The sequence below is a fragment of the Aricia agestis genome, chromosome 16 (genome assembly GCF_905147365.1).
Source record: "Aricia agestis chromosome 16, ilAriAges1.1, whole genome shotgun sequence".
Taxonomy (NCBI): domain Eukaryota; kingdom Metazoa; phylum Arthropoda; class Insecta; order Lepidoptera; family Lycaenidae; genus Aricia; species Aricia agestis.
In genome coordinates, this window is record NC_056421.1 from 14,273,299 (window position 1) to 14,285,450 (window position 12,152).

Sequence of the window (12,152 nt, forward strand, 5' to 3'; positions counted from 1 at the left end):
GCGTCAAGAAAGTGAAGAAATTAAAAAGTGGCAACATCGTAGTGTCATCCCTTTCAAATCAATCTAAGAAAAAAGGGACGACACTACGATGTTGCCACTTTTTAATTTCTTCACTTTCTTGACGCACTATTTTTACTTATAATATTAATTTGCTGTACATAAAATAATCAGGCGCCAAATAAAAATATTTTGCAGCTGACAGGTAACAGCTGATGGTTGTCAAACGACGTGACAACTGACAAATGACAGCTGACATTCGAATCACGAATGCTTTTGGGTTGGATTTGTGGCTAGTTTTTAGGTTAACTTTTTGTTTATATTTTGAATAATTCTTTATTAGATTAATTAGTGTAAAATATATATTTTAAATCATGAATGGGCTAACACTGAGAATAAGCAGTACCGGAAAAAACAAAATAAAACCAACAGCAACTTTTAATACAGTGTGTATTCCTGATAATTTGGCAACAGAAATTGGTAAGACTTCAAACTTTTCTGTAAGTGATTGTAAAAAAATGTACACGTTCTAAATTAAATGTAATCTTTATGATTACTTTATGGAGCAAAAATGAAATTTTTAGATCACATAAGTAAATAATATATAAAATATAAACGAAGTAAGTACTACCAAATAACTTTTTCGTACTTTTAAAGGTACAAATATTTTGAAATATGTTGTATTTTGTATTTTGACCGAAGGTTTTAAAACTCAGGAGAAACAATATGGACAAAAAATAAAGTTCAAATTATGTGTAAATGGCCCGAACAACACCACATTGGCAATTTTTGGCCACCCTTGTCTATGATTTTAATTTCTATTGCCTCTAATTATATAGGTATCAAATTTTCAGCAAAAAAAAATGAAAAGTTTAAAGAGTTTATCAAATCCAACGAAAAGAAACAACTTGAACTGCTGAGGGAACTATCATACCCAATTAAGTATGACCTGGGAACATGTAATGAGTTGGACACTCTGGAGCTTTTCGCTATTGTATTTCTATATTCAGAGTCTAAGCACCCAGCACAATGTTTCGTTTTAAGGTAATTTCTGTTAAAATAACAAAAAATCTTTGTTATACATTCTACAAAATCACAGAACAAAAGGGTGATTGTAGGTCTTGAGTGCTAACAAACAAAATACTCATTCAAAGTAAAGATGCAATCCCACCAAAACATAAAATGTAAAAGGAGCCAAGCAAAATATTGTATAGCTTTAATACTTCTGTCGTAAAAAGTTTTCAGATCACGTTCAAGCCAAGCCTTCAACTTATTTTGTAATTTAAATCAACAATTCAGTAAATGTATCAATAGATTTCTTTATTTGTTAATCATTATAGTGGTTTGGCAATGAGCATTCAACTTATCAAACAGTTTTCTAAGGTATATTGTATTAAATTGACAGATTTGTCTCAAATAAGGAATCCCTTCTTGAACCTTTCACGGAGGCATTAATCAAGCAGATTGATCCCTTACTATCGAGAGAACACAGCAGTTACACATGTTACAAGTCGACCGTAGAACAGATTTGCTGTTGCATTGACAATGAGCCGGGAAGTATTGCTCTGAGGGCACTAGAAGTGCAAGTTATGGAATACCTTAACAACTGTCTTGTGTGTTGTGTTGGTGCTTTAAGGTATGAATAATTATTATTGTATATTTTATTTTCCCCCTGGGGGAAATATATAATAAATCATCCCTGACAGAGGCATTTGCCCAGCAGTGGGACAGCATGGGCTAATTAAAAATAAAAAATAAACTTTTTTTTTATTTATTTATTGGGTCATTTTCATTTTAAGACCCAGTTTCATCAAGCAATGTTAAATAAATAATGGCTTGTTAATCAGTTAATGGCCTGTTAGAGCTATCGAGCATTCCACCATGCCCTAATGTCATGTTAAATCACCTAACATGGCGTTAAATTTAATTCCTGCTATGGAGGTCCGTTAAATATTTAACAGGCTGTTATATGAGTCAAAATAACAACTTTCAAAGACAATGTGGCGGTACCCACAATTCGCCTAACATTCCTGCATCGCGCTATCGAAGTTTCGTAGAACGGCAAGATATATACAACGTCTGAAATGACATCAGTGGGCTTCGGCCTGACCGAGCATGCTATCTCGCTCGGTCGGAAGATCTTCCTTTTCGGCCGCCACTAACAACGTTAAAACAATAATATGCAATATCAATAAAAGAATCTGTTTTGACTTTTGAGTCTTTCCGCCATGTTTCCGCTACGTCCTTATTATTAATTATTTTCATAGTTATGAATAATTATTTATTTTCACTTTGCCAAAAATTCAGCCTTCGGATTTTCCTTGACATTGCAAATATACTAACTTGTATCAAAATTACCAAACCTAAATCGAACCGACAATCGAACAAGCTCGTTGCCATGTGACCATACCTAAACCGGAATAGAAATATATTATAATATTATTAGATACACTATTAATGCATGTTGATTACTGTATGTACATTATTTTATATTTAAATATACTTATATTTTAACTTTATTATATTATGTATAGTTAACACTTACCCATATTATCCTCAGTTGAGGTCTTAGTGTTTAATTTTCTATGCTCCGTTAAGTAATGCCTCGTTAGGATTTAACAAACATAGGTTGGTGAAATTGGGTCTTAGTGTTAATGACTGATTTTAAATTTTATATGTTTTATGGTTAAAATATGTTAAGGGGTTAATTTGAAGTATTTAAGTATGAGTGGTCAAGCTTAGAAGTGCATACTTTTATAGAAAACTTAATTAAAAAAAATATGGTACCCACGTCTGGGATAATTATATCCATGTTTGTGACATTTTCTATGAAACTATGATGTGAATGTTGATAAAATTAAATGAATTTTTTTTTAATGAAATAAGGGGGCTAACGAGCAAACGGGTCACCTGATGGAAAGCAACTTCCGTCGCCCATGGACACTCGCAGCATCAGAAGAGCTGCAGGTGCGTTGCCGGCCTTTTAAGAGGGAATAGGGTAATAGGGGAGAGTAGGGATGGGAAGGGAAGGGAATAGGGGAGTGTAGGGAAGGGAATAGGGTAGGGGATTGGGCTTCCGGTAAACTCACTCACTCGGCGAAACACAGCGTAAGCGCTGTTTCACGCCGGTTTTCTGTGAGAACGTGGTATTTCTCCGGTTGAGCCGGCCCATTCGTGCCGAAGCATGGCCCTCCCACGTATATCTGATTATTAAACTTGTATTTAAAAAATCGGCCAAGTACGAGTCGGACTCGCACATAATGGGTTCCGTACCATATTAGAACGAAAATGAGCCAAAAATTGTGATCGATATCGTACACCATCACTTCATGATTATAAACACGTCGTTGACGTTATGCTTTACAAAGTTGAAGCAGACACAGAAATTAAATAATCTTAGCTTCATGCAAAAAACATTAGCTCCAACGAAAAAGACCGATTACAAATAGCAGTCAAGTGACGTTCAGAGAAGTGCTGCTAATAGAAAAAAAAATTACTAAAGTTATGGGAAAAACAAAAACGGCCACGTTTGTGACCCCCAAAGTCAATCACAAAATTGGAAGTCCATCATAAAAAAAATATTTGTTTTGAAATTGATATGATACTTTTTTTAGACAAAATAAGTATCTAAGAAGATGGGAAAAGTAACAAAGTACCCATAAACCGTATGTTACAAAGATACAGGGCCGAAAATGCGTAAATCTGGGTTTTGCACACGCCACGTTGCGTGACATTCGGTTACATATACCTTAAAAAAAATGTGCTGATTAAAATAATAATGTAAAACATGCTTGATGGGGTGAATTTAGTCGAATACCATCGTATAATAATATTTTTTGACATTAAAAAAAAAAAAATTATGCTATCACACTTTCACATGTGTAAATGAAAATGACCCTATTAGAAAACAAAAAGCATTTTAATACATAACAACAATAAATAGTATAGTAGCACATATGAGCCTATAAAGTTTTCACAAATAAATATTACAGTAACACGAAACATAAATGTATATTAAAGTGCATCACGTTCTGCAATTAATAAGATTTTATTTTAACATAAGATTCTCTCTTCTTAACATATTAAAAGGTGCTGAATATTAAATAATATCCCTCATATTGTTAAACTTAAATTACATACCGTAAATTTTTCCTTTTCAGAGAAAACAATTTAGACTCAGTGGACAAAAATGATTTATTTGCAATTGTCCACACTACCTTTAGGATATTATTGTTTCTTGTACAAAAGATTAGTGACGAGAACCATTGTACAGTAGACTCTATGTTGAGTAGTATAGAGTCTTCTGTTGTAGAGCTATTAAAAGAACTAGAAACGCCTATGGACACAAAATCAGTTGGCAGTATTTTATTCGTAACACTGTATATTAAAAAGAATAGACCAGATTCTTGGCAAGATGTAAGTAACCCAACAAAAATACTAGTTTTTGGCCACTATACACAGGACACAAGTACAGATATGTACTTTAGAGTCCTGAAAAGGAAATAAGATAGTTTGTATGCCGAAAAAAGGTACGGTTCCCATGCTTTAAACGAATTTTGGTTCAATGAAGTCACAACCGACATCTAGTAACCAGTAATTTCCGTAATTATTTTTTGCGTGTTAGTAGGCTCTATACGTACATGTTTGCGTGCATGTGTACGTACGAGCGTACTTGTAGCGATCGTTTGTCTGCGTATGTGGACTATTCTGTGTTCTAATGAAACTCACAATTTGCAGATTATTGGACAGCCAAACAACGAGAAACTTTCAGAAATATTAGCGAATGAATCAGTGAAACTTAGTCTAGTTAGTGGCGTAGCTACAGTAGTGTCTACACCAGAATTGTACTCCACATTGGTTAATGATGAAGCGGCCATGTTGACTCTAACTGATGCGATTATAAGAGTCGGTGAAACGTAAGTTTTAGTCTTGTTTCATCTACATTCCAGAATCCAGACTGTCTTCCTAAAACCCTTATTCATTTTCATTTCAGAATGTCATGCGACACAGTAGTGTTACTGGGCGTGGCGCGGGCGCTGTGCGCGGTCAGCCGGACACTCGGCGACAGCGGGCGCTGGGGCGTCCCACTTGTGGGCAAACTGCTGCCCTTCGTGTGGGCACACCTGGAGCACAGCGTGGACAGCGTGGGACATCTGTGTGCCACCGCGCTGGGAAATATTGTCGGATACTGTGTGGGGTTGAATAAAAAAGGTAAATTGAACTTTCCTTACCTACAGGTTGATCGCATATCATGACAGGATTCTTAAAACATGTACAATGTACATTCATAAACTTATTTTAAACATAAAATTATTAAGTAGTCGCACGGGCATAAAATGTATAGCCACTGAAAAAATGATTAAAATCGATAGCCTATGATCCTTCACGTGGTCTACTTCTTATCTGTGCCAAATAACATAAAAATTGCTCCAGTAGTTCGCGAGATAAGCCCTTTCAAATAATTTCCGCCGTTTTTTCCACATTCTCCTATTAGTCTTAGCGTGATAAAATATAGCCTATAGCCTTCCTCAATAGGCGGGTCCACACCAAGCGAGCCGCCGCGGGCGAAGCCCGCCTCGCGCTGCATGCGCCGTACGCTCGCTTGGTGTGGACGTTGTTCGCCAAAGGCGGGCGCATGCTCATGCTCGGACGAGCGTGCGCGCGGTTGAGCCGAGCGGTGTTGGTTTTTTGAAATGCTCAAAGGTGCCTCGGTCGTTTGCCTCGCGCAGTGTGGACGTCACATGTTTTGGTTTGTGCCGCGATCAAAAATAAACGATCATAGTCGACAACTAATAAGTTTATACGCCGCAAATGTATGGCTTTGGGATGCCAGGCATCCCAATTAGACTAACAGAAGGATGAGGGAAGATTCTTGGAGAAAAATCAGCCGCAAAATGAATATTCCTGTTAAGGATCTAAAAAATTGAGTCTTTGTTAGGATCATACAGACGAGATTCTCCTATTTTTATAGTTGTGTATAGCAAAATAAATGCGTAAGCTGCCACGGCTGTGCGTACGTGCGGTGCCATCGTGTCTTTGTGAGCAATGGCTCGGGCTGTTCGAGCGAGGTAACCTTGCTGTGTACAATCCGCCGCCTCGCCCTCGGCGAGCATGCCTCGCCCGCAGCTGCTCGCTTGCCGCGCGCGGCGGGCCTCGCCTGAGGTGGCTCGCTTGGTGTGGACCCGCCTAATAAATGGGCTATCTAACACTGAAAGAATTTTTCAAATCGGGCCAGTAGTTCCTGAGACTAGGGCGTTCAAGTTAGCCCTTTCAAATAATTTTCCCCGTTTTTTTCACATTTTCCTCTATTTCTTCGCTCCTATTGGTCTTAGCGTGATAAAATATAGCCCATAGCCTTCCTTGATAAATGGGCTAACACTGAAAGAATCATCAAAACCCGTTACGTAGTTTTAAAGATTAAAGGGAACAAAGGGACATGAGTGAAAAAAGCGACTTTGTGTTATAATATGTATAGATTACTTAGTTATCACTAGGCTTCATGTTACTAGCTGCGAATGACATTTTTAAGAATATCATACAAAGTCATACAAATCAGTATAATAAACCGCTACCAACGTGTGCCTGTAACCAGCATCCATCAGTAGCATCTTGTTTCCGAATTCACTTTTGATTCGCAACGACATACTTAACCGATTTCCCTTGTCGTGTGTATTTAAGATTTTTTTTGCTTTTTAATTGTTTTAAAAAATCAATGATTGTCTCAGGTGACGGCGCACCACTGAGCGCGCTAGTAACAGCTCTACGCGGGTTGGAGCGGACCCGCAAGAGCTTGTACCTCGGCGTGTCGGCGCTGGCCAAGGAGCTGGGTGCCGTCACCGTGCTGCAGCTGATGCCGGGCCTGATCGAGCAGACCCTGGACCTGCTGAACTTCCAGCCGGTGCAGGCTAGTGTGAGTGAGAGGGAATGTGATTGTCAAGCGTGCGAATGGGACAGAAGATGTGATAACTGATAAATGAGCTTTGATTTCGTATCACACTAACAAAGCGTTGTTTGTGTGTTAAAGGGACAGAGAAGTAAATATAATAAGTATGTGATAAACGAAAATGATTCTTTATTTTCGTGTAATTACATTTAATTTCACTAACATTTAAAAACCATCGTTTGAGTGTGTGGGGGCGGAGATGTGTTTGTTACTTTATCGTTTAATACCTCGATCGTGGGAAAAGCAGACAATGCTATGTAATTGTTATCGCGGTCGCCGGTGACCGCTTAGGGCTTTGGGGCCGCTAGGCATGACTAGACAGATTTTGACCAAATTTAATATGGTAATACTTTAGGCTCTAGAATCTTCCTAGGCTACTTTTTATCACTAAATAAAGTGTTTCTGTGGACCTTCAATTTTACTATCGGTTATTTTAAGGCATAAAATGAATCGAAAAAATCTCATGCTAAGCATAGCATAAAGCTATCTGTCTGTATAATTAGAACTATAGCATAATAGCTACAACTATTTCAGGCTCTGAACTGTCTGGACAAGCTGCTAGAGAGTCACGTGCGCAGCGCCCCCCGCGCGGCTGTGCAGGGGGCGTGGCTGGCGCCGCTGCTGCGAGCGGCCGCGCGCGACGCCTCCCCCCTGCCGCAGCGGCTGCTGGTCCGCGCCGCGCAGCTCGATACAGACCTCCTGGACTACATGTGAGTATTATAGCTCCTAGACTATTATAGCCAACTCATGGAGTACAGGTTGCTTCAAGACTATATATATATTGAACAAGTCCGGGGATAGGCCACACCCTTATCGAACACCACGATCTATAGATACGGGATCAGTATTCTCACCGTCTACTCCAACAGTTGCTGTTTGGTTCTAATAGAAATTGCTAATAATTCGTATATCTTTACACATCTAGTCCAATTTCATGCAGTAGTTCGATGAGGATTTCGTGTTTGAGTCGGTCAAATGCCTTTTCATAGTCAACGAAACAAAGGTATACGTCATGTTACATGTCTCTACATTTTTGGAATACATTAAGAGCAAACTGGGCTTCTGTCGTACGCGTACTAGAGAAAACCAAGCAAGTTCATTAAATATATTATAATATTATGAGGTGACCTCATGGACTACTGTTATTATGTAGTTCACGAGGTGGTTGACATTACTAACATTATTCTTTTTTGTACAAATACATTATACAAAACATGATTTTTCAGAATGGACTACGCGAGGGAAGTATGTGACGCAGACGACTTAAGTAGCGAAGAACTCAAACAAGCGTTGACGCTGCTGGCGGTATGTCGCAAGTGTGGGGCCTTTATCGAGGACCCACTCGACAAAGACGACGCTACTGAAGAAGGTAACGAAGTCCCTGAAAGCGAGGATAATGACACCCCTGAGAACGAAGAAAGTTGCGCTCCTGAGGGCAAGGACGCCCATGAGTCTAAAGATAACTTCATTCATCTTCATCATCACACTTATAAATCCCACGGGACTAAAGATAGTAAACCTGAATTGAAAGAAGTTACCCCTGAGGACCTTGATGAAGCCCTAGAGAGTGATGATGATAAGTGGAAGGGCGTACTCAGCTATACCGTGTTGGATCGTGCCGCGCTAGATCCCCTACAGGAGGTAAGAAATATTGTTATATTATTATATATAAATATGCTTGACATGCATATTTTCGCATTTAGCTTAGACTCTAGTAATCCGGTGAGAACTTGAGAAGGATGTTTAAAGGTGATCGCATATATTTTATCAGCACGCACGCGCCGAACGCGCCGCATTTTACAATTCGTTGTATGAAATGATGTGAAACCTCGCGCATCCGTCCGCACCGTATGCGCCGCGTTTCGTGTACTATTTAGTGCGTTCGAGGCGTACGGTGCTGACAATTAGTGTCTATACACACTAGGCCGAAGTTACGCGGCGGAAATTCCGCATGATTACGCCCGCAATGTCAAACGCATACAATATACGGACGAAACGCGACGCGGAATAGTGTGTCATCGGTAATTTAAAATACATTGCGGGCGTAATCATGCGGAATTTTCGCCGCGTAACTTCGGCCTAGTGTGTTTAGACACTAAGGCCGGTACAAATAGTCAGTACTCAAGATGCATCTCGGTCTCAAGACATGGTTCAGGCTCTGTGATTGGTTGGCTGTCAAAATTTGGACCAATCACAGAGCCGAACCCCGTCTTGAGACCGGGTCGCATCTTGAGTACTGATGATTTATACCAGCCTTAATGTGCGATCAGCTTTACACGACTGACAGGAGACCAAGTCTTTTGAACTCTTTTTATGTCCTCATCAGCTCTCTTCATCTTTATTTTCTTCTGCAATCAGTTTGCATTATTCTAACCAAACATACTACAGCAAAAACCAAAAAGTTACACCTTGTATATGACAGAACCGCGTGCTAGCGCTATCGCTGGTGTCGGAGTCCCCGCGCAGCACGGAGCCGCTGTCGGCGCGCGAGCTGCACTGGGCGCTGCGGTACATGTCCCACAACATCGCCGCCCAGTCGCCCAACTTCAGGCATCACGTGATGGGACTCGTTAAGAAGGTAAGATGTTTGTGGGTAGCCTGAAAATACTTTAATTTGTAAGTAAATGGATTTGGTAGATGATACTTGTACAGTTGACTACTGCAAACGTTAATAATTTTGTTAGTTTATCCAAAAACCACAGATTGCAAAATTAAGCGCGGTCGGTGCGGCGTTGCCGTGCATCGCCAAACGTCGAATAAAAGTTCGGGACGGTGTTTGTGTGCGTACGACTTGACGTACGTGAATTATAAGTTGATAAAAATGCTATGCAATAGCTTTACCGCGGCAGTCCACGAGTGCCACGTATACGTGTTATCGTATTATTTCAGTTACTCAGCCGCGTCGAGGAAGGCTACGCGGCATTGCGGCGTGCGCGCCGACCCGCTCGCCACTGTTTGGCGTTCATTGAGAAGTTAATCGCTGTGTGCTTCCGGAGTCTCCTACCCGGGGCCAACTACGGCCGCCGACAGATGGCGCTGCAGGTACGTGTACCTCCGGCAGATATCTATAGCTCAGCTGAGATGCTGTCTAATTGTATATTTTATATGTATCATTTAACGGCCGTTCCCAATATTCAATCTATCTCAACCGATCGCAGCTAACATTGAATTGACATAAAATATAATATGTCTCTAATGTCTAATGTGAGCTATTCCTATCTCTAGTTGGGCAAAACCAGAGATAGATCAAATATTGGGAACGGCCGTAAAAGGATAGCGACTGTTAGCCCTTACAGGCTTCTGTAACAGTACTTCACACATTGTAATTTTGTAAATGAACAGAAGAGCGTCTACTGCGTTCTTTGTAGCTATTAGCAGGCCTGTCCCACTCGCGAGAATAGGTATCGGACTGTAAGTACCACCCGCGGGTGGCCAATCAGTAGGGACTCACAAGCGAGCGGTGACGCACGCGCAAGATTTTTCGTCGCGTATCTACTATTTACTGATCATAGAGAAATTTTATTCATGATACTGATTTAACCGCTGTGACAAAATCGTTATAAATCTTATAAAAATGAACAATTAAGAAAGGCCAATGAAATATGTATTTGAATAAGGTATTTAAATACAAAAAGTAGATAAAAACTATACAAACATAGCAAATAAACCAATTTCATACAAAGAAACGCACAAACTACACAGAAATAAACACAAGTTACTATGTTTAAATTGTAAAAGTTTCCTGCACTATAATCGAATATATAAAACTACTATAAAATATAGGTTGGGTTACTAAAATTTTATATTACTATAAAAAGGTTTGCTATTCATACCAATAGTAATTAAAAAATAATATTTTGTTTTCTAAAAGGCGAAAACCTTGATTTCGTCAGAAAAGGTACGAGTTATGCGATAGACAGAGAGCGGATATGTAGGTGAAGATAATTGTAGGCACCTAGCACTGCGTGGTCGGAATTTGAACTTAATAGTATCGTAGCATGAGTCGTTATTTCTTTAAACGGGTTTCGCAAGTGAGACTTCTGTTGGTACTACTAATATATATTCTGTGCTATTAGTGACATTTGTCACAATCTCACTTTATAATCTAGGTGTTGACATGGATATGCGACGCTCTGACGGCGCCGGCGACGGACATCAAGTTGGAGTCCATCAACCAGTGGGTGTACCGGCGACCACTCCTGGCCCAGGACCACAGCGACGCCAAATTGCCTGGGTAAGCATACTTTGACCCAAGATATTTGACGCAAAAATCTTGATAAACGCTATTTTTACATAAAGTTTATATCTCTAATGTCAAAATCAAATCAAATTCTTTAATAAACACAATATATACAAAAGTATAAAGCAGGCAGTATTTACGTCACGCCACGTCGTCTAATCCAATGCTAAGTTAAACTTGTGTTATGACAATCAGACAACAATTTTACCCTGGTATATATTATCGACACAAAAGCTCATCCATTCATACAGGACACACACAAACAAACTATGGTTTATCAGTAATTTTAAGGTTATGTTACGTCTTATTGTCAACAGGCTATGGCGTCAGGAGTACATAGAAATACTGCTGCAGCATCTTGACGACAGCTACGATACCAATAAGCGAATGGCGCTGGAGATGCTGCATAAATGTCCCATAGAACTGTTTACGGTAGGAAAGAAAAGAATTTTGTTTTAGAATGAAATTAAACAAGTTTTTCCCGCAATATCAATTGTAAAATGAACCACAGGTGCAATCCTTGCCAGGCAAACATAATAATAATATAATAATAATATCTGCAGATAAAGTCGTTACAACAACGATCAACTCACACTCGTACGCTACATCACCCACTTCAACTATCAGCTTGTTTTCAACACCTCAGTCATCGCTAAAATCATACATGATCGATATCAACTCATCAATATCACGATCTACAACATTATCACCAATATCAAATGATGCTACACGGGAAGCAAATGCTACTCACCCTGTGCCCATCTCTGACATCACTCCGTCTACGAGTTTCTTAGAAAATAATATACTTCATTCCGTAGATCACAATATTTCACAACATCACCTCACCAACACACCAGCAAGAAGTGTTTTGCAGGAAATGCTTCCTGCAACCACCCTCGCTGGCAAATGTAGGCAACGGATGAAATGGACTGACCTTATTAACAGAGAGCTCCTCCGTTGTTACTACATCGT

General features: G+C 39.6%; 1 protein-coding gene across 1 annotated transcript in view; it reads left to right on the top strand.

Annotated features, from left to right (window-relative positions):
• Positions 1-358: 358 nt before the first annotated feature.
• The window catches only part of LOC121734811, a 30,632-nt gene continuing 18,838 nt past the window's right edge, over positions 359-12,152 (top strand). Inside the window, exons 1-13 of the mRNA XM_042125428.1 lie at positions 359-477; positions 852-1,041; positions 1,403-1,633; positions 4,158-4,413; positions 4,735-4,913; positions 4,991-5,208; positions 6,723-6,907; positions 7,475-7,650; positions 8,167-8,581; positions 9,363-9,518; positions 9,830-9,982; positions 11,050-11,174; positions 11,498-11,612. Of these exons, the coding sequence (XP_041981362.1) occupies positions 372-477; positions 852-1,041; positions 1,403-1,633; positions 4,158-4,413; positions 4,735-4,913; positions 4,991-5,208; positions 6,723-6,907; positions 7,475-7,650; positions 8,167-8,581; positions 9,363-9,518; positions 9,830-9,982; positions 11,050-11,174; positions 11,498-11,612 (2,505 nt within the window). The 5' untranslated portion in view covers positions 359-371. The remainder of the gene's footprint in view (positions 478-851; positions 1,042-1,402; positions 1,634-4,157; positions 4,414-4,734; positions 4,914-4,990; positions 5,209-6,722; positions 6,908-7,474; positions 7,651-8,166; positions 8,582-9,362; positions 9,519-9,829; positions 9,983-11,049; positions 11,175-11,497; positions 11,613-12,152) is intronic.